Here is a 24,599-nt window from a genome sequence, read left to right as displayed (position 1 = left end):
TGATTTTTCAAACTTAAAATGTCTTTATGTATCATACATTGCACTTGTAAGATAATACATACACACACATATTAAGAAAAAACACTATTTTTAACGTTCATGATATTTTTGATGTCATTTTTGTTATTTAAACTAGTTAAAAAACAGTTTAAAAAAGTTCTGTCTTGGACGTCCGTGTGTCTGTACCTATGTGCGGATCCTTTTTCTTGTTAACACGATAGCGACCGAAATACTTTACTAATCGAGTCTTTTTTTTTCTCTTACGCTTGAGTATGCTCAGGAATAGAACCCTTTCATTTTTCAGGGTCTGATTCGATGTGGTTTAATTGTTATTAAATAAACAAAAATAATAATTAATAAATATTTATTAAAAAAAAAATATGAGGCGTGCACTTTTGGATTTTCCAAATTATTTTAATTTTATTTATGTTTTATCTTATCACATATCGCCGTATTAGAAGTTTTATTTCGCCGCAATACGTTTCAATAGTTTTGTTTTATTATTATAAGTATTTCTCAGAATTAGTTTCCTAAACTATTTATGATGTTAACATCATATCAATCTTTTTGTAATTAATATTTGTTTCTAAAAATTGCCACACCTGCTTGACTAACATATTTTCTTTTTACATTTTTAAATATTATAAATTATAATCTTCACGGGATTCACGAATCAACACATCTCGAATGCATCGGAATATAAACAGTTCTTTAAATAGCTAGTAAATAATAACTTCCTTGTCATAAAAAATAGGTACATAAATCACTATCACTACATAGTATAAAACAAAGTCGCTTTCTCTGTCCCTATGTCCCTATGTCCCTTTGTACGCTTAAATCTTTGAAACTACGCAACGGATTTTGATGCGGTTTTTTTTAATAGATAGAGTGATTCAAGAGGAAGGTTTATATGTATAATAACATCCATTAAATAGTGGAGAAGTACTGTTATTTTTGAGATTTCTAATGTGATGTCGTATAAAATTACATTTTTTCCGCTTACATTGCAAACGCAGGCTGAACCCTACGAGTTTTATCAAAATAATGTACTAAGTATTATACACATTGAAAAGGTCTACAGAAAAGTCCGCGATGGTATATGTCTATCTCTTATGGATAACCCACAATAACTTTTTTTGTCATTTACTTTTTACGACAAATAATGGCTAATTTTCGAAGCGATTTTCACCAATACAGCATTAATCCTTAACCAATTAAATACCTTGAATACATTGTTCATTTAATATAGATCTATATGTTCCTTTACACCGTATGATTTAAGTAAATATTTTCGAAGATATTACAGATTTAAAAATTGCGGGACGTAGCGTTTGCGGCGGTACCGGCCGGCCGCTCGGCTATATATTTTATACCCGTGCGAAGCCGGAGCAGGCATGGGCGTTGAATCAACGGACTAGTTAAATTAACCGTCTATGTACACTCAACGATTCGACTAGTCCATCGTTCATCAACGGACTAGTTGAATTCAACGACTAAACAAAAGAATCGAAACGCTCGTCAACGCGTCCGCGACGGTTAACTCTTCGACGTGGCCGTATAATAGTCCACCGTAGACGGCTAAACGACTCGTCGTAGACGGCTCGTCAGTCGACACGTTTGTATCAACTACCGTTGATAGTTCAATATTTTTAACGTTAATTCCCTTTGACTTTTAATGAGATTAATATGATCAATGCTCGAAATATTGAAAAAAAAAGGAGATTAATTTGTATTAATTTGATATAATTGAATTGTCTTAAAAATCTAAGATATTTTTTTTATTCAGTTAATTTATTACTATCATAAGGATTACCTACCTATAATAATATATTGAATAATGTTAAAATATCGACTATAACTAACGACTTAAAACGACAAGTTAAAACATAAACAAAAACTTGGTATATAATTCGTAATAACTTCGTGGTAAGAATGTGGAATTTTACATGTAGAGTGTAGACCTGTTCAAGGTAACGAACGTTCGATTACCAATACCGTCGCGCGTCGGTCCACCGTGTTAATTCGTTTCAGTTTACACATCGACTAGTCGAAGATTTTAACTAGTTGATCGACTAGTTGATGAACGACATTTAACGGTCTAGTCTCGTTGATGAAAAATGCGTCGACGACCCATTCCTAAGCCGGAGCGGGCCGCTATGTTTTTATATACAACGTTCACAGTTTTTCTGTAGTGTATTTAGTATCAGCATTGCACCCGTGCGAAGCCGGGGCGGGTCGCTATTCGTATATAAAAATGACTAAATGGAAAGATTCAGGTGGAATTATTATGAAATATTTTTTATAATTTACATTATTTTAAAGAAATATAAGTTTATCTAAACGAGTTTAACGAGAATTGTAAACTACAACTGTAAAACTAATCACTACATAGTATAAAACAAAGTCGCTTTCTCTGTCCCTATGTCCCTATGTCCCTATGTCCCTTTGTACGCTTAAATCTTTGAAACTACGCAACGGATTTTGATGCGGTTTTTTTTAATAGATAGAGTGATTCAAGAGGAAGGTTTATATGTATAATAATATCCATTAAATAGTGGAGAAGTACTGTTATTTTTGAGGTTTCTAATGTGATGTCGTAAATAATTACATTTTTTCCGCTTACATTGCAAACGCAGGCTGAACCCTACGAGTTTTATCAAAATAATGTACTAAGTATTGTACACATTGAAAAGGTCTACAGAAAAGTCCGCGATGGTATATGTCTATCTCTTATGGATAACCCACAATATCTTTTTATTTGTCATTTACTTTTTACGACAAATAATGGCTAATTTTCGAAGCGATTTTAACCAATAAAGCATTAATCCTTAACCAATTAAATACCTTGAATACATTGTTCATTTAATATAGATCTATATGGCCCTTTACACCGTATGATTTAAGTGAATATTTTCGAAGATATTACAGATTTAAAAATTGCGGGACGTAGCGTTTGCGGCGGTACCGGCCGGCCGCCCGGCTATAGGTATATTTTATAACCGTGCGAAGCCGGAGCGGGCCGCTATGTTTTTATACCAACGTTCACAGTTTTTCTGTAGTGTATTTAGTATCAGCATTGCACCCGTGCGAAGCCGGGGCGGGTCGCTAGTATTCATATAAATACAATTCGAACAACCCTATATCCAACACTTGTTTTTGGCTATAGTGGGCGTTGTAATGTAGGCTTCTACCGAGTAATTATTACGATACACGTATTATTATACAATGAGCTTAATTTATGTATGTAGGTATGCATTAAATACAATTGTATTATATTGGCAATGTATGTTAAGCGCCGTGTAACCATAGGTGGTATGGCAGATACATTTTTAGGGTCTTCTGTAATTTGTAAGTCTGAAACATATAGGTAGTGTGTTTACCTAATCATCTCTGGGGTTTGAACCCGTAATTTTTCTTTAGTATTTTTGTGATGAAATAAGCCCATAAACCAATACATACATACTTATTACATTAACATACCTATGATGTTAGAAATGTGAGTCTATCTTATAACTTACATGTTTTATAAGATAGACTGATATGAAAGTCATATCAGTCTATCTTATAAAACATGTAAGTTGTAGAACAGTATTGTTAATAGCGAACTGCGAAAGGTATTTGTTAATGATACAACGACTATTGCTTGTATTGTATGTCTCAAACATAATACGAAGCTCTTCATGGTCTCATAAGAGTAAAACCGCGGGCCTCATCCATTTTTTTTTAATTGCTTACACTACTACTTGTCTAAAAAATTAAAAATAATAGTTAGATATTTAACAATTACTATTACAAAAGTTGCACATCAAATCGTTTTTAAGATTACGCGAACTAATTTTTCGCGAATCGTAAGCATAAACTTTCATTTAAACAATGACAGTATTGTAACTTGTGAGTTGCAGTGTGCTGTGACCTAGTAATCATGTATTTCCGCTGAGGTAAACAAGTAGATTGGAACGTGAGGCTGCATATCAGCATGTGCAATTTATGATATTGCAAAAACTGCAAAAGAAAATCATTGATCTGGTGCTTGAAACTTCTTTTGGTTTAGGTAGGATCATAGAGAATGGTATGCCTCTCGAAAACTATAAAATAAATGAAAACAAAAAATACGATACAATCTACGCAGCATTTTGATATTTTTATTAATTTCATTCCAATCTTTACATTACTTCTCAATGCTAAGTCTCAATAGATGAGTATTTGAATATGCGTGCATTCAAGTAGATGGTAGGGACCTATATGTCTTTATTCAACCAATTATATCTACTGCCTTAATTGTTCGTCTTTAAATTAAGTGTAAGTTTATGGGATACAGCAGAGTAAGGTTAAAAATAATATAATATTTTCTGTATTTCGAGATTATTTTCGAAATTCTTCATGTAATTCTAGCACATAACAATATTCCATTAGCGGTGCTAATTGCAGATCCGTTATTGTAAATGTCTGAACGGTTTGTAACATCACCGCTATCCAATTTGGGACTGCTGTTTTACTTTTGAGATGCAACTGAATTTTTGGCAATGTGTGTTATCCTTATAAAGTAATAGGCGAACATCAGTACTAAACGTTTTGCTGTACAAAATAGAAACTTTACAAAAAAAGTATTATTTTTATTCGTAGTTAATAAAATTCATTAATATAATTATTTGTATAATTATGAATATGATTTGCGTTGTCTCATTGTTTAATTTATGTATATTGTAAGAAAGAAATATTTCTTACCAAGAAATGATTGGGGCAAAAAAATACTTTTATACGTAGCAGCATATAATAATTTTAAACAGAGGTCTCTTATTTATATGTTTTGTTTCCAGCAAGTCGCAATGCGGTGCTGACAAGCCGTGATGATGAGGCTCGAGGCGACCGACAAGCATCGCTACCACAATCTGCTAGATGACGACCATGCTAGTGAGTATAATTTAAATAAATATCTTTATTTCTTGATTTGAAAAGGTTCGACATTTGATAGATAGTAAATACAATGTGTACAATGTGTAATCTATATATATAAAACGCAAAGGTGACTGATATAGTGATCTATCAACGCACAGCCCAAACCACTGGACGTATCGGGCTGAAATTTGGCATGCAGGTAGATGTTAGGACGTAGGCATCCGCTAAGAAAGGATTTCCCGAAATTCTTGCGGGAACGGGGAAAAACGGGGATGCACGTACAAAGTCGTGGGCGGAAGCTAGTACAGACTATAATCCTGTACATTTCATACAGATCCGATCAACTGTTTTTGCGTAAGAGTAAAAAACTCAAAATTATTATTAACAGGTAGACAGGCTACTAGCGATCTGGGAGCGGCACATTGAAATGTGGCTAATTTAATCAGGATTTACACGTCTCTTTTTAATATCGAAATTGTAGTAGAAAGGATCTCGGTTTGCAATAAGAAGGTATATAGTAAACATAAGTTACGATAAATTATGATATTATCTGCACGCAAGTTACAATATAACTATGGGAACCTAAGTTTAGATTATGTTGTCTTCTTTAGCAATTTGTATATGTATGTAATAGCTCATACTGTCTCATTACGGTCCCGATTATTTTATGGGTTAATTAATGTACTTTACCAGACATAGAAATTGTTAAGTTTTTTCGTGAACGAACAAAGAAACTTACCATTTTAGGAATTAGCAACATTTAGGAAAATCATTAGCATGAATAATATGTTCACAAATATATTAGTTATTATAACCAAGTAGTTTTCTGATTATATTTATGTAAACAATATAACTAATTATCCATTTAAAACCAGTAACAAGGCTAGTACAAGTTCTCATGGGAACCAACGCACGCCTTCGCTTGCGAAATACGAGAATATGGGAATAAAGTCTTTGTGCATTTGTTATGAGAATAGATAGGGAAGGATAAGCAAATGTAGTTTTATTTGTTTACTGGCCCATGTCCAGTTCGCTGGGCGACAAAATTTAATGATTTTGACATTCATATTGAAGAGAGTTTGCTGCAAACTTATACCTGTTTTTAAGGAAAATTTCCAATCAAGTTATTTGTTACCAAAAATTTTCATTGTTAGTGCTAGTGTTTTTATAGGTATGTTTTTAAAATATTCTCCTATAGATGGTATTATTTGTTGACAAAAAACAATATGTCTTACACCAAAAAACTTTAGACAGGGTTTAACTTTAAGCGCGGGTTCTGGTTTTGTCGTATTTCACATAGTTAGACAACTATTAAAGTGACAGATCCCTGGTTTAAAGTTAGATTGTGTTTAAATTGTTTTGTGGTGAAAAGACCAAATATTTTTTTATTTATATCTACTATTGATACTTATATAGATAGTATATTAGTATTGCTATAGAGAAAGACCTGCTCCGCCACCCCGCTGAGTCACTAGTGCGTGACGTTGCGGGTTCGCTTCCCGCGCACAAAACACCGGATACGCTGACCGGAAACAGGTGTGCCGTATCATGGACCAATCAAATTAATGGCTAAATTAAACTGTAGCCACAGAGCGATATTCGCGAAGCAATTGCTGCGCGAAGCAGCTCCATGAATCTGCTTTTCCCGACGAGTACTATTCAAACTCAAACATTTATTTATTCAATTAGACTTCTTCTAGAAGCACTTTTGTCTTAACTGTTTTAACATTTACCACCGATTCGGAAAGCAGTATCTATGGAGAAGAACCTGCAAGAAACTCAATAGTTGCTCTTTTAATGGCTTATGGCTCAATCCATATTGTGAACGTGTACCTTCTGGGGAAGCGCGTTCCATCTTAAAGCCACATCTTAGCTTACCATTAGATCGTGGTCCAGCGCTTCCCTATCGATAGTAAAAAGCTGAGTCAGTGTGGATCTAGGCTTGGCCAAAAAAGCGGAGGCAGCGCCTATTGATGAATCATAAAATAAGACATTATAATGGTTGATTTATGCCCATCAAAGAGATCAGCTGATTAGAGGGTATTAGTATTTGAATGGTGTTGATAATGAAACTTTTTTTTATTTGATAAGATTGGCCTTTTCGTAATTTGACATTTTGTTTTTACAATCTGTATAAAATCGATTTTAAGGTTGATTTATTACATAATATATAAAAATCCCTATTACTCTCAATTAAAAATGACTGTTTACGGAAACAATAGTAAGGTAGATAAGTGAAGGCGTCTGTTACACTATTTTAGAAAAAATAATTAAGTCAGTATCTAGTCAAATTCCATCTTTTACGCTAAATTCCATGTTCTAGAACTCGTATCGTGGCACTTTCATATTAAGTTATCAGTCATTCAACTTTGCCGCTAGCTTACAAGACGATCCATTTTTAATGTTTGTTCCTATTCCTATTATTAATAGACTACAAGCCCGCATAGGACAAAAATATGGGTCAAATGAACCACCAGGGGACATATCTAGAACGATAGCAGAGCAAAAAATAATAAGATTCATCACTATGCCGTCACTTGTAAGCTGTCCAACTGAGTGCAGATGAGAATTGAAAAGTACAGGTAGACTCGGTAAATTTTGGTCATATATTTTTGTACGGCATTCTTAACCATCGATAGATCCATTAAAAATAATAAGAAACCGCTCAGTGCCGTACAAAAATGGTGGTTCTTGAAGTCGGAATTTTTATTTAATTTCTGAGAGTTACCGGGGGTAAATTTGGTCATTTGACCATGTACGGCATCTGTGTCATACTATTGCTATACTGCTTTTAATCCATTATTCCGCAACGCCGTACAAAAATCATGGGGACAAGGGGAAAAAATCGAGAGATGCAATCCCCTCTCTTTCCCCACTCCAGGGGGTCATTTGACTAAGTACGGCTTCGGTTCCAAAACATTATCTAGCACTCAAAAGTACTATTAAAAGCAATGCCGTCAAAAAATAATTGTTCTTTTAAATGTATACCAATAATCATCTTAATTTCATCGAATTCTTGATATAAAGAGCTGTAAGGTCATTTGACCCTGTACGGGAACTTTTTTTTTAACATGATATTGTAAAATTCAATTGTTGTATAGTATTGCCGTTCAAAAGAAACCGTTCTAAAAAAAGTTATAGAGAAATGCAAAACCAGAAATTTTGTTAAAGTTTAAACATCGTAGATTAATGAAATATAATAGTTTTCTACACTTTATCCGTTGTTTTAAATAGTATTAACATAGATAAATTAGGAAAAAACGATGCCGTACATTTTTGTGCAGACCACATCTTTTAGGCTGATGAAAGCGACGAAAGCTACAATTTTAAGAGTGCTTTATGGCCATTTGATACAGTACGGCATTAACATATTGCCGTATAACGGAGGGTTATGGTTGTTTACAGGTCATGTATGTATGTTCATCTATTCCCTCGTAACTTCTTAACTACTTATCAGAATTCGACAAATGACATATCATTAGAGGCGTCGGAATTGTTCACTGGATAACCAACGACCAGCTAGCTAAAGGCTATATGGGGTTTCACAAAATCTAATGTGGCGCCCTGTAGCGGACAAAACATACAGAGTAAAAAAATAAAGTTAAGATAAATATGCAGTGTTTGGTATCATTTGAAAGCGCTTTACTTGTACATTTTGAATATGTATATATTACTAGCATTTGCTTGTGACTTTACCTGTATTCATGGACTGATTGCATATAATTCACATCTTTTCGTTCATAGCTTTTTTATTAGTTCATCAATTTAACGGAGTCCATTCCACCTGACTCCGACTTTCCAAGGTGATAATTAACCACCTCGAGCTTCTTAATATTAATGTATATTTATATTTTATTATAAAAATATAAAGCAAACATTTCGTTATATGGATTTTTTTCTTTTTCAGATTTTTCCCCTTTGAACCAACGAAAATGTACGGCACATGAAAAAATATTATCTATGCATAAAATACTTTAAAAATAAATTTATTTCGTGTTGTGTCAAATGACCCCCTAGAGTGGGGAAAGAGAGGGGATTACAACTCTCGATTTTTTCCCCTTGTCCCCATGATTTTTGTACGGCGTTGCGGAATAATGGATTAAAAGCAGTATAGCAATAGTATGACACAGATGCCGTACATGGTCAAATGACCAAATTTACCCCCGGTAACTCTCGGAAATTAAATAAAAATTCCGACTTGGTGGACCACCATTTTTGTACGGCACTGAGCGGTTTCTTATTATTTTTAATGGATCTATCGATGGTTAAGAATGCCGTACAAAAATATATGACCAAAATTTACCGAGTCTACCTGTACTTTTCAATTCTCATCTGCACTCAGTTGGACAGCTTACAAGTGACGGCATAGTGATGAATCTTATTATTTTTTGCTCTGCTATCGTTCTAGATAATATGTCCCGTGGTGGTTCATTTGACCCATATTTTTGTCCTATGCGGGCTTGTAGTCTATAAATATAGTTTTCATAAATAATAGATGTCTACCTACGCAAATAATTGCGTTCTTGAATTTTTATGTTTTTCAGAGACAACCAACAAAACAGAAGCTAACTCACAGTGTAAAAAGCTCAGATATGTATTATTGGTATACAATAAAATAAATCTAAATTCCAGGGATAAGATTGCGATCCTACTTCTGAATACAATCAGCATGACTAGCCTACAAATGAGCATAACCTACATAACACAGACGGATTATGCAATCGGTATTGTACCAAAGAACCACGTTTGTCAGATGCATTCTTTAGCGTATAGGTATATTAAGAAGAGCTGGAACGTCAACACATTTACACATTGCACATGTTAGGCCGGGAGATACTGACACAAAATTTCGGGCCATTTGTAACAGGATGGCGGTCTAGAGGGGTCTTAGTACGCAATGACAAAAAGAAAAATGATGGTCAGAACGCTGGTACCGGCGGACTAGTCGCGTGGGCGTTAGTCACACTCGTCGGATAAATAGCGAAAGTCCAACGATTTGTAACACAAAAATTTTAGAATTTACCGATAGCCCTTAAAAAAGATGTAGGCGGAAGTGTCATGCCATACAGTTACGATGTGACTTACAGTCCGCCATTTTTCTTTTAGTCATTGCGTAATAAGACCTCTGTAGAACCGCCATTCTGTTACAAATGACCCGAAATTTTGTGTCAGTATCTCCCGGCCTATGTATATGTCATTTTTTGCAATTGTTTATAAATACAGGATGATGTAATTGGTGTAGTACGAATATCTAAAAATCTATGAAGAATTTTGTGATACAGTAAATGGAAGAATTATAGACTATTTTACAGTATTTAATAAAATCATTTAATTTTTTGTTCATTTTCATTAGAAATGTCAATTTTTCTCACCAAGGTGGAAATTTGGATGATAAGGATCTTGTTAGAGAAATATAAATTTTGACTAAAATCGGCATTTTTTTTTTCAAAAATCAAATAACTAATTAATAATCAGAGTTATCACATTATTAAAAAAAATAAGCCAAACTATACACAATTTTTACCTACTTGATGCAATCCTCAAAGATCATGGACATAGTGTATTGCGCCTTCAACCATACCATCCAGAACTCAACCCATAATTAAAGGGAAAGTAGCATCACAAAATGTGAACTTTAACTTGAAAACTGTGGAAGAATTATTTAGAAAGGAAGCAAATGCTATTAGTCTGGATATGTTTAGTGACGTTTGGAGAAAGACGCGAGAACATGAGGAAAAATATATTCAATTAGAACCAAAAGTAGATAATTACACTGACTCATTTATAATAACATTAAGAAATTCCGACAACGAAACATCGAGTTCTTCGAGCTCGAGCGATGAAAGTTACAGTGAAGTAGAAGATTACGATTATGATTAAATAGATTCTTCTTCTTCTCTATAGATACTGCTTTCTGAATTGGTGGTAAATGTTAAAACTGTTAAACTGTTATGACGATTCAAAAGTGCTTCTAGAAGAAGTCTAATTGTATAAATGTTTGAGTTTGAGTTTAAAACCAATAGTGTGAAAATCTATACTTACATATAATAAAATCGTAGGGAAGTCAAAACTGTACATTGAATATTTTTTTAAAAGAATACATAATCCATGATCTATAATCGATATAGAAGCCAAAAACATAGTTTTTAGAATTTTTGTCTGTTTGTCTGTTTGTCTGTTTGTCTGTTTGTCTGTATGTTTGTCCAGGCTAATCTCGAAAAGTACTGCATAGATTGACTTCAAATTTTGCATGAATATTACTAACAGGTCGAGTGAGGCTTTTTTAAACATATTATCATGCTATCACCTCCGGGGGAGGAGCTGTGAACCTTTTTTTTTTCTTACGTATTCCGTGTATTACGACAGCGTACAATCTAAAGACTCATGTTTAAATGTTGGTTTCGGGTAAGCCATGCTATTATCTAGCTTTACACAATAAAAACTATGTCATTTACGTAATTTGGGCAGAGAATCAGTTTAATGAATTTATTAGTAAACAAATTTGAAACAGCGCCATCTATGAGATTTCGTAAAAATCAAATCAATTTACATGTTAACACTACTGGACACAATGTTAAAAATTAATAATTTAAATATAATTATGTTATTTATTTATTTAACTCTTTAACCCTTAACTTCCCTTCCCTATAAGGTGCGCTTATAATTCGTGTGAACTGTGAATATACTACATTTTTAAAAGTGAGGGTAGATGTTTATTATTTTAAGTCAAACTAGACACCATTACAGTTAATCTAATATTGATTGTGTTCATTGGTTACATTTTTAAAAATCTTCGTGTTTTAAAAATTCGATAACGAGGCGGGACTCGAACCAGCATTCTTTAGTGGTCGAATTTTTTCTATTCTTTATAAATTTATTGTTTATGAATTTATATTTATAAACAATAATACAAAAAGGTTAGTTCGTTGATAATTATTATTCCTTCATCATTTACATGTTGTAAGTAAAAATATACTTTGACTGTTAATACTTTTGTTCAGTATTTACCTGTATGATTATTGCTTGGTAATTAATATAATATTTTCATGTCGTATACCTAATTAAAAACATAAGTTTGATGTGAAACTAGCTGGATTTATTTTTACACACTCACAGTCTTATATTTTGTGTGAATGTTAAAATAGTATTAATAGTGTAAATCATAATATTTTTTCACAATTAAAAATATTTCCTTTTTTTGATGGTGTTGGCATCGAATTAAACCGCGCTGTCGTTTCGTTCACAAAAAGTGAAGTTATGAGGACCGAATATGTAGCCGCCTCAACTTACGGAAACGAGAGTAACCTGCGTTGTCTGTTAGTTATTGTATAGTCGAATTTAACGTTACATGGAAATTGGAATCTAATTATATGTATACTTATATACTTATATTAAATCTGTAGAGGTCAATTCTGTACATGAAATATATTTCCTAAATAACTATCACGAGGTGATTAGGGATCGACACTGACGCCAAAAATTTTTCCATCTGTCTGTCTGTATAACCGTTATAGAAACAAAAACTACTCGACGGATTTAAACGAAACTTGGTACAATTATTTTTCATATTCGTGAGCAGAGCAGTAACTCCATTTTTAAGCTTTCGTCGCGTGTGCAACCTACGGGTTAAAGCTACACAGAAATCAAGTATGAAAGAAATGTTCTCCATATTATATAAAATATATCTCCTGACATCATAAATGTCTATCTTTTATGGTTGAGCTTAGGAGTTCAAAGCTTTCTGATTATATTTGTCTACTAGCTGTGCCCGCGACTTCGTCCGCGTGGAATAGTGACTATGGGACCTATGACCATGGGCTCAGGGTGGGGCAAGAATAATTGTTTTTATTTTCATGCTTCCACTCCCACGCCCACTCCCAGGCCCACGCCAACGCCCACGCCCACTCTTCCTACACTTCACAATTGGTACCTACCAGATCAAAGCCAGGGTAAGCGCCCCACCCAGCCCCACCGTGGCTACGCCCATGCTGAATTACTACTTAACATACAATTATTGAGTAAATACGTACTACCATAAATAATTAAAAGAATTGTTATTAAAGTTTCTTACTAAACTGAGCTAAAAAACTTACGTACCAACTTATTAAAGAAAATCAAGAAATGAAATGCCTAACCTATACCAAATAGTTACTACATAATATTGTAATTAAAAATTATGATTAGTATATAATATCGAAAATCAAAAAAGAAATGCCTAACTAATTCTACGAAAAATTTATTTTAAATTATGTCATATTATTTTTTAGGAACCAGGGGGGGGGGGGGGCAATTCTATTTCCTTCCTTTCTTAAATGGATGTTTTTAATAATGTATGGTGTAGCCACTGATCAGCTTAATCGATACTCAATTTTTATCAAATCCAGCAACAAATCCAAATTAGATGTTTCCTGTCTCACGCACGTAACTAAAGGCTGAAGAGAGAGAGAGGGAGCACGTAACTAAACCGTTTAATCGAAGAAAAGTGTATAGAAAAAGGAATAAATAATTTCATAAACTTCCCGACGATCTTTAAAAATAAATTATTATATCATTTTTTTCATTCCCACTTTTACCCCTATGTAGGTATAATAAGTGGATGAACCGATTTTGATACAATTTATCTAAGAACCAGCGTCGGAAAATATGCTGCCTAACAAAAAAAAAGCCGCATCTAATTCGGTTTACCTGTTAGCCAGCTACGGTGCCATAGACAGACACACACACACACACACAGAAATACATAGTCAAACACATAACACCCGTCTTTTTGCGTCGGGGGTTAAAAATATAATACGACATAATTTAAAGGACATTTTATGTGGAAAATTTACCTATTAGAAGTAACCATAATGTTAATTTGACCCCGCCCCCCCCTACTACCTCAGCTTACCCCCAAACCCTTGGGGAATTTTGATATGATCATCTGGACATGTAAAGGATAACTAATAACTGTAGCGTATAACAGATAAATTACGTTTTATCGTACACTGTACAGTGTACAATAGAATGCCTTAGCAAATGTTCGCCGTGATTACTTATAAATTGTCATAACTTTTTTATTTATGAACCGATTGACATGAATTAAACACTAAATGTTAAATGAAGATTACCACAATACATTAGTGAAAACCGCATCTAAATCAGATAAGCCGTTTCTGAGATTAGCGTGCACAAACATACATACAAACAGACAAAAAATTTTTTAACTACAGTTTTGGGTTCAAGATCGATTTAATAATAACACCTGCTAATTTTTTTCTACATATTTTCATTGTACAGACATCGCTTTTCCACAATTTTATTATATGTATTGATGATGATGATGATTGATGATTATAACACTCTCAGTCCGTTTCAACTTAATTTTTATTCACTCGCATCAGTGCCACCTAAAAAATCTTTATATCGAAATTCGAGCAAAGCTAAGAAAATGAGAAATAAGAGTTCTCAAGGATCGTTAGAGGTAAGAGGCTTACTATTGACCGAAAACAACATGTGTTATGCCGAGAACCTGAAACCGCTTCACAACGAGAATTGCGGCTCACAGCTGACCGCAAATGGCATATTTTATCTCGATAATCTGAAACTTTTACTCAATATGAAGACCGTTTGACAAATGATAGGGTGCACCATAATATTATTCGATCTCTTGAAGATGAACATGAGCATAAGCAATGACTAGAGTAAGGACGCGAATATTACCATTATTTGAGACAAGTACGATTAATAAGTTTGTTTAATGAAAGATTAAGAATTGAAACTATTTGGTCTCTTGAAACGGACGAATAGCGAGAGGCCCGTCTTACTGTAGACAGATTTCGAGTCTTAATGACTTAGAGGTAAACATAGAAGATCAATCTACGAATTCGGTGGTGTGGTCCGACAAATATAAAAGTGGGTTTGCTTATAACCTCACAATTGATTACAGATCATCTTCTGTATAGGCGATATTAACGTAGTATGTTCTTTTTGTAATGCTTTAAAGAGGAGTAAGGAGTCGGCTTTCGTTTGAAGATACACCAGAACCTTTGAAATCACTACTTTTAGAGGAACATGTGCAATCTAAACAGTTCTTAGACAATATTCGCTCTTATAGTAGTGCGTTTTAAATGATCCTTTTGTGCTCAACAATTATCAGAGGATCCTTTCATGCTTACTTTTAAGATACAAGGTCAAGTTTATCATTTGATAGTATCCCTTTTGCCTGAAGGCCAACCTAAGTTTCTTCAAATATATTTTGTATTCGACTACAACGAATAGTCGAATACAAGAAATCAATATTTCTCGAATTTAAAATATTACAATTTTTCCCACGGTAGGGCGACGAATATAATATTTTTGCATAGTAACGGAGGGGAACTCACGGGGGGGTCGAGTGACGCGGGCCACCACCACCACAAACATGCTTAGTTTGTTGTACCGAGCGCGAAAGAAAGTCATCGTGTTTTTAGTAAAATTACTATGTAAACTAACGTAATTTAATACTTAGGTACATATTATATAATGATGCGCTCAAACTGTTAATCTACATTTAATTTAGATTATTATTTGAATTACTAAGTAATATAGAATTTAAATCAAATTCACTCATGTTTTCCTCAGATTTTCGATGTCCTCCGATTTTAAGATTTTCTTATCAGAGTATTCAATTTTAATGTAGTTAATTTTTATAAGAGACAATTAAGAACACTCAAAAATAAAGTGTCACGTATTTTTTTAAACGACGAATGACGAAAAACGACGTAATCGCGGACGAAGTCGCGGGCAACAGCTAGTTATACAATAAACATGTAACACATATTTGTTAGCGCGTATTGGTAGGTATTACGTACTTACTACAAATATAATATTTCTTAGATATCTTTACTCGACCAAAGTCAGGAATTTAATTATTATTTGATAATTGAATGATTATTAATACTTTTATCCAATTGATTATTATTAGAATAAATAATTAACTTCATCAATTGATTTACTTTTAAATTATAATTTTACAGGTAAATTATGGGAGCTTTCATAAGTAATTATATTTGCATATACATATCTACAACGCACCCATTTTACAATTCAAGTCTAAAATGAAACTAGAGTCGCATTTATTTTTGAACATACTGTAAGTGAAATTGCATAAGTGTGAGTACTGTGAACATGCCAGCTTTCCCTAATTGACCGATACTGATAATTTTGAATAAATGACGATGAAACTAGTAACAATGTCTTCTAGTAATCATTAGGCACCGACGTCGGGTCTTTCATTAAGTCAATTTATTGTAAACTCAAAACTCAAACATTTATTTATTCAATTAGAATGTTAGTTACTAGGTTTTTTGAATCGTCATTATATAGTTTTGCCAGTTATCACCGGTACGGAAATCAGGTTCTACAGAAAAGAACCGACATGGAACCATATCTGCAATTAATAAACATAATATTATTATTTTTATGAGTATCTAGATGGTGTTGACCCGTCACAAACTTAGGTCACAAACCTCATAAGTCGACGCTATACGCCAATATTTCTACAAAAACTTCATATTCACATAAACAAAATTTTCAAACATCCGCACTCATATATTGTACCTATAATAACAAACGTAGGTACGTGCAATTACATATTCATTAGCCATTCTAGAAGCGTCCACCATTAAGAGAACAGATAAACATCGTCCAAAGCCCGGCTTTGCTAATTATTTACCTTATGGAGGTGCAATAAGGCACGTGATTCGAATCTTAAATTTAATAGATGAACTTGATAACGATGGCGCCAGATTTCATCTTACTGCGTGTTTATGTTTAAACATCTCGGAAGTACTTGCTTTTCTATGTGAATCTGCGTTTTAGAATAATAAAGATTTTAAAATTGAATTGAGAAAATTACAAAAATACATACAATGTTCATTGTAGATATTGATACAATGAACATAGAAGATGATTATATTTTTGGCAAAAGAAAAACTCTAAAGGTGGTAAAAGAAGAAAATATAGCATACTAGTGGTCCGCCCCGGCTTCGCCCGTGGTACATATTTCGCAATAAAAAGTAGCCTATGTCCTTTCTCGGGTATCAAAATATCTCCATACCAAATTTCATGCAAATTGGTTCAGTAGTTTAGGCGTGATTGAGTAACAGACAGACAGACAGACAGAGTTACTTTCGCATTTATAATATTAGTATGGATGACGAAATAGGAAATGTTTGCGAACGAACCTGGAGTAAACTGTAAAATACTAATTTCATTTTTACACGCTTTATATGTATTAGCTTCACCTGTATGTTTGTAACCGACTTCTTTGGGCGCGATTTTGACCCACTTTAAACGGCCAGATTTCGTTCAAACTTTGTAGATTTATTGAGGACCGATGACAATACACTAATTTGATAAAATAAATAATAGTTTAAAAAAATAAAAAACACGTTTTTTATAGAAAACCGAACTAAAAGCGTGTTTTTTAGGTTTTTTTAAACTATTATTATTATTGGAATCAAATAACAATATTTAACCTCGACAAATCACGTAATCTACCCCAACTATAAGGAAGTAATTTTTTATTTAGACGTAAAACTATTATTCCGCCTTACGTGCTGGCCACGAACAATTCGCTATAGCGAAAATTCGCGCGGCGCGACTGGCGGCGCGTCTTGCGAATGAATCAAATGTATGGAAATGTACTGGGCATGCCACGCGCAGCGGCGACCAGCGAGACGACCGGCGAATTTCCCCGAGCGAATCGCGCGGCACGACTAGCGATCGAAACAAATGTATGCAGTATGAGTTATTACGGCGCAGGCCACGGAGTCGAGCGGCAGACGCGGCGACTACTCCCGGAGCGAACTTAATTTAAAATAGTTTGTTTTTTTTTTCGCGAAAATGGAGACGGAAGCTTTTATTGCAGAAATTCTAGCTAGACCAGCTATTTGGAAGTCTAGCCACCCGCAACATAATTTTTCATCGTGCCTATATTTTTCATATTTTTGGTGGAATTCTCCGTCTGTAACACGATTTCTATTTAATTCGTGTACTCCACTATATCTTCCAAACATTAAATCTTGAGCAAAAAAGCTGCTACTCTCCAAACAACGTCGAGCTAACTTTGATAAAGCCATCTCGTCTCCTCGTCTACACTGGTCGCGGCGGCGAACGCAACTGCCCGTGGCGTGCTTACCGCGCCGCGCGAATTGCCGCCCCGCCCGTCGCGCCGTCGGTCGCGCCGCCGGTGTCCGTGGCCAAGGTGTTAGTCACACTAATAATTAATTAATACTGAAGATATTATGAAAGTGAAATCAATTGTGTTGAGTCATCGTCGAGATCAGAGGAATTTATCGTGAGCCAATAATCCAGTTTGTTGGCTCATAACATTGAATTGTAATGACTATCAGTTTTGTACTAGTTCATAACAGTATTTAGATTGTATGACTATGATCTACTTTTGTTTTATGATCTGTTTTTGTTAGTTATTCAGTAATCATAACATTCATAACAGCAATCCATGCATGAAATTTGGTATGGAGATATTTTGATACCCGAGAAAGGACATTAGGCTACCTTTTATTGAGAAATATGCACCACGGGCGAAGCCGGGGCGGACCACTACGACCACGGGCGGCCGTTTTTGTTAGTATAATTAAATAAATAACAAAATTATTAATTTAATAAGAATGTTTTTACAATATTGGACTTATAATCATGATTATTAATCCATTAAAATTCTTAATTACATACTTTTATAAGATATTTTTACAATAAAAATAAATATAGAATGAAAAAGTGTACTGCGTGTGGAAAGTTTACGTCACCAACAGATGGCGTAAAATGTAGTGATTGTTCTGGCTTCTATGATAAGGTATGCGTAAAGCTTCCTAAATCTGCACGATGTCCCCCTGACTGGTTATGTCCGGCGTGCGTGAGCAAAGCTCCGCGTCGGGACAATACCGAAACTCCTGTAAAAGGATGTTCATCATCGCCCATAGATTATTTGAATTTAGATGTTTTGGAAGAATTAAAGAAATTTCGTACTGAAATGGGACAGGAAATAGGAGAAGTTAAAGCGGGAATTTCCAACTTATCCACCAGAATGAATAAGCTTTTCGAAACTGTTGAAAGTCTATCGTTGAGGTTGGATACTGTTGAACAAAAGGTATCCATGCTGGAGGAACAGCGTGCAGCATATTGTTTGTCAGAGGGCACAGATTTATCGGATACGGTAGCGTTATTAAAAACTCAATTAAATGATAGAGATCAAGAATTACTCATGACAGATATTGAAATCAGTGGATTACCCGAATGTGAAAATGAAAATTTAACTCATGTATTAACTCTCATCGGCACTAAATTGGGCGTTGTGGTGAGCGAGAACGACGTTGTAAATATTCATCGTGTTGGCCCACCGCGTTCAAAAAGTCCCGGAGATCCTGGACCATCCTCGCGTGCAGTGTCCGTTCGTCTCACGCGGCGTTCATTACGGGACCAGCTATTAAAAAGTGCTCGTGTACGCCGAGGTCTAGATACAACGAATTTAATGATTCCAGGCCCTATCCGAAGACTTTATCTGAACGAACGCTTAACGAGAACGAACAGGCAAATTTTTCGAAAAGCACGAGAAGAAGGTAATCGACTGCATTGGCGTTATGTCTGGACGCGAGATGGGCGAATATACGCCCGGCAACAATCCGGTACAACTGCGATAAGGATTCGATCAGAAGCAGACCTGACTAAGGTTTTTGGAGGTATATAAATTCGTCACTTCATAGTAAGGAAACCGCCTGTATAGTCCATATTGTATTTTTATTTATAGAAAAAATGCATATTTTTATACAAAGTTTTTATTCATATTCTATAGTTTCAAGCCACGGTGTAAGTGTAGTATTGTATTTATTTTTAATCTATAGATGCCTAAAAAACTTGCGAAAGTGTTGTTTAATTTCACACGTTATAAAATACACTGTAACGGAATATCAAAAATCTTACATTCATAAGCTGTTTTATATTCTGTACACGATTGAAGCTAAAATATATAGTTTTAGGTTTAATTTATTGTCTAGCACACTCCTTAAATATGGTCAAACTGTATTATGTGAATACTTTTTAATATTTCGCATGAGGAATGATGGATCTATCAAATGTATAATTTTAAGTAATAATCTTTTTCTGGAACTCTTCCGAAAGCATTACACTTATATCTGGCATGTACAGAGTTTATCATTGTGTCTATCATATTATTTATACTGTGCTCATATGCATCAGGAATTCACCTACCGTAAAATAATTTTTGAATCACAAAATTTGTATCGCATATGCAATTTCAACGCTTTTTTTCACAAATTTACTTTATTTATATCAATATACCATATAATCTGTTTTATATCTTTGCGATTTATATTTAAAATAAATTATAATGATTACTACTATAAAATTAAAATCCTATACATATACGCTGATCTATGGAGCAACCAAGTTGATAATATATACTTAATAACGATAGACATGCAATATATATTTTTACTTTTATTAAATGAATAGCATAAATACTAAAAAATTTGTCCTGGGGTTGCTAAATGTACAATCGCTAAATACGGGCTGTGACGAATTACAAGTAACCATAGAAAAATATGCTCCAGATATATTGGCACTAAATGAAACTTGGACGAAGGAGGGAATGGAGAAACTGTCACCAGTGATGCCTGGATATAAATTTATAAACAATCCCCGACCGCACGGGGCTCGTGGGGGTGGTGTGGGTTTTTATGTAAACGAGCGCTTACGAGTGCGAATTCGGCCACACCCACATTCAGAGCTAGAGCAGATGTGGATCGAACTAACACTATCACATGTAGGCCCAATTGCAATCGGAACCGCTTACCGGCCTGAAACTACTAAGGTCGGAGTGGCCATAGACGCACTCAGTGAATCTGTCAGTACTTTTGGGTATTGTAAACATATTTTTATATTAACAGATTTCAACATAAATATGTTAAAGTTGGACAAAAACCCAGCGTCTGAATTTCGTTCCTTTCTGTTGCAACAAAATCTGCACCAACTAGTGAAAGAACCGACACGCATATACAAATCATCACAGACCCTTTTAGATCTATTCATCACAGATTCACCAGAAATTTGCGGAAACATCAAAATCGTCCATAATCCCTCCTTAAGTGATCATGGCCTCGTTGTATGTGAATGTCATATAAAGAAAATTAGCAAGAGCTCACAATATAGGTACGCGCGTTTGCTAAAAAATATAGACCCAGAAGCTTTTGACAAAGATTTAAAAGCTTTACCATGGAATAGTGTACAGCTAGAAACGAACGTCAATGAAATGGCGAATAATTTCAATCAGTTGCTAATTTCCCTCTTCGATAAATACGCACCGTTAAAGAAAATTAAAATTACTGACACACCACGTCCCTGGATTACTGGTACAATAGTAACTATGATGGATCTTCGAAACAAAGCACTAGAAAAAGCACAACGTAAGAAAAATGACACTTGCTATCGGTATTACAAAGACCTCAAAAATCTCGTAACAAGCGCTATCAAACGTGAAAAAACTGCATTTTTCACTTATTACATTAACAATAACGTTGATAAACCATCTATTATGTGGAAATATTTAAGAAAAATAGCGATAACTGGTAATGCAGCTAAAAGATACACCATTCCACAGCATCTGAATAATGCAAATAAAATTCAAGATTCTTTCATCACAATAGATGGCTATAGTTCAGCGGACAGGAACTTGATTAATTACTATAATAGTGAATGTTGTAGCAACCGTGAATTTAATATACAGCCATGTGAAATTGATGATGTTCGCAAAATAATCAACGGGATATCCACAAACGCTGCTGGACACGATACGTTGACAATTGAAATGATACGAATGACCCTATCAGTTACACTGCCCGTTATCACTTCAATGATTAACGTGTCTATTTCTGAGGGTATTTTCCCGGACTGCTGGAAAGTTGCAAGAATTACACCATTACCTAAAAAAGATATAGTCAACGATTTCAAAGACCTACGGGCCATTAGTATTTTACCTGTAATGTCAAAAATAATAGAGCGTATAGTGTGTAATCAACTTACAAAGTTCATTGAAAAGGAAAATATCCTACCTCTTGTCCAGTCAGGGTTCCGAAAAGGACATGGAACGGCAACAGCTTTAGCACAAGTCACAGATGATATAATATCCAACAGTGACGAAGGCAATGGCAGTCTCTTGGTTCTTTTAGATTTCACAAGAGCATTCGATTGTATAGACGTGGAGATGATGGTGGCAAAGCTCAAATACTATGGGGTCAGTACGAATGCATGTAAATGGTTTCAGTCCTATTTAATGTATAGAAAACAGTACGTTATTATACAAAATGGCGACAACTCCGAGAGATCGGTCGATAGAACACTGTCCCGTGGATGTCCCCAAGGTTCTATACTAAGTCCTCTTTTATTCTCTATATACACAGCAGATTTGGCTAAACAAATAAAAAATGGCAAGATTCATTTATACGCTGATGATACTCAAATTTATTATCCTATAAACACGAAAGATCCGAAATGTTTAGAATTGCAAGTAAATAACGACCTGGAAGTAATTAATGTGTGGGCCAAAAGAAATGCGTTATTACTTAATCTCAGTAAAACGAAATTAATGATATTGGGCACTAAAACCCAATGCCAAAAAATAAAAAAACATGATTTAAAAATTGGGTTAGGCAATATACAAATAGCGCGGGTGGATTCAGCTAGAAATCTAGGTGTTTTGATGGATGAAGAACTCCGATATGAGGATCACATTAATCTATTGGTGAGGAATGCTTTTTATAAACTCAAAGTTTTTTACCAATTTCGAGAGCATCTTACGGAGAAAGCCAGGGTAACACTTACAGAATCACTGGTGCTATCAGCCCTCAACTATTGCGATACGGTGTACGGGCCGCGACTCTACGGTAAAACCGAGCGCGCCATCCAACGCGTCCAAAATGCTTGTGCCCGCTTCTGTTTTGGTATACCGAGACGCGAACATATTACACCGTACCTCAATAAAAAGGGCATCTTAAAGATGAAGGGAAGACGAGAGCTTCATCTAGCGGGCCTAGTGTTTAAGATTATTAGAACTGGTAAGCCTGTTTACCTGTATGAGAAACTGTCGTGGGCTAAAGATTCGCATGAACTAAATACACGAAGTAAAGCAGATAATAAACTGACCATTCCAAAACACCGATCCACAGGTTTCAGAGGAGGGTTTAAGTTTTCTGCCACTAAAATCTGGAATGATCTCCCTCCCCCACTAAGATTAGATATGGCATATGTAACTTTTAAAAAAAAACTCAAGATCTTTTTAATAAAAAAACAGATTAGTGGTGATAATTAAAAACTCAACCTCTTTAGCGTTGAATATGTATTATGTATAATATGTGAACGTAACATAGTAGTGAACTGACGATTCCTTTTTATTGTATTGTTTTTCCGTTGTTATAATATATATATATATATAAGTATATAGTAGATTTATTACGTAGGCAGATTGTTGGCGGCGAACCTCAACTCCAAGGCCAGACTGAAAATCAGCGCTGTAGTAAGTACTCTCGAGTCAAACAGCATAGCTGAGTCTGGGCCTTTTGCCACAAAAATACTTTTTTTTTATTTTCTTATTTTTGTTTATTTTTATTTTCAATTTTGTTATTAGGTTAAGTAGATTTTAAGTTTTTTTTGTATCCAAATTATTGTGGCAATAAATACATTTCATTTCATTTCATTTCATTTCATATCAAATATTGGAGTTTATATAAATCTCCCAAGGGAAATTAACTAAAAATTTAGACGAGCGACTTTTCAAACATACAAATAACAATAACATTTTTATTTATAAATTACGATAATATCAAATGGATTCAGTCTACAGTGCTCTTATATTACAGACTACAGTACTTGCAAGGTCGTCCACTGCAACGGATATAAATAGACGCTAATATCTATTGTCTAATCCATTTGTATCACTTTATGTAAGAAATAAGCCTATCCATTATCTACTAATCCTGTCTATTTACATTACAGTTGTGAAAATTTTTATATTTTTACCAGCCATCTGGTTTCCATAACACAAGCGAAAGCTTAGTATGGGATCAGATCGTGTCGTATGTGAAAATTGTTCTGAAATTATTTATACTAAATTTATTTATACTATCCTACACGTGTTAATTAATTTGCATAAGCTCATCCAATTTAATGCAGAAGCCTTGTAAAATTCTCAATGCGAGTAAGAGAAATAAGCATATTATATGTAATTATTATTCAATTAACAGCACTTTCCAAGTGTTAACTCTTATAAAAACAAGACAAGCTTCGGAAGTCAATAAAAACAAAACAGTTACATTATGAGTAATTACTAGTTACAATTATCATGTTAACTATCGGATAACGGTTTGTCTTTAAAACCGGGTCTGATCATTTCTTCACTACTACAAGATTAGCCCTTGGCTTGCGTTCTAACTTCTAATACTTCTTACAGTTTCACTATGGTTTCACGATTATTTATTTTGTGACATAATATGACTGTGACGAAAGCTAGACTTGCTAACTAATTTGTACATGATTTAGGTTCTATTGTTGTGTTTTTCGTATGTGTTACACACGAAATTATTTGTAAAACGGTGGGATGATTTTAAACGAAAATAATTTTGCTTTGCTGTATTATTCTGTAATTTTAA

The 24,599-nt window shown here is 34.3% G+C and overlaps 1 protein-coding gene across 1 annotated transcript in view; it reads left to right on the top strand.

Annotated features, from left to right (window-relative positions):
- The window catches only part of LOC149906876 (echinoderm microtubule-associated protein-like 2), a 78,368-nt gene that overhangs the window by 10,990 nt on the left and 42,779 nt on the right, over positions 1 to 24,599 (top strand). Inside the window, exon 2 of the mRNA XM_090103946.1 lies at positions 4,818 to 4,911. Coding sequence (XP_089960072.1) covers positions 4,848 to 4,911 — 64 coding nt within the window. The 5' untranslated portion in view covers positions 4,818 to 4,847. The remainder of the gene's footprint in view (positions 1 to 4,817; positions 4,912 to 24,599) is intronic.

The sequence above is a fragment of the Colias eurytheme genome, chromosome 7, assembly GCF_061535395.1.
Source record: "Colias eurytheme isolate Ceu_HAF_F1 chromosome 7, ilColEury1 Martin Lab GWU primary, whole genome shotgun sequence".
Taxonomy (NCBI): domain Eukaryota; kingdom Metazoa; phylum Arthropoda; class Insecta; order Lepidoptera; family Pieridae; genus Colias; species Colias eurytheme.
This window is presented reverse-complemented; position numbering and strand designations above follow the sequence as displayed.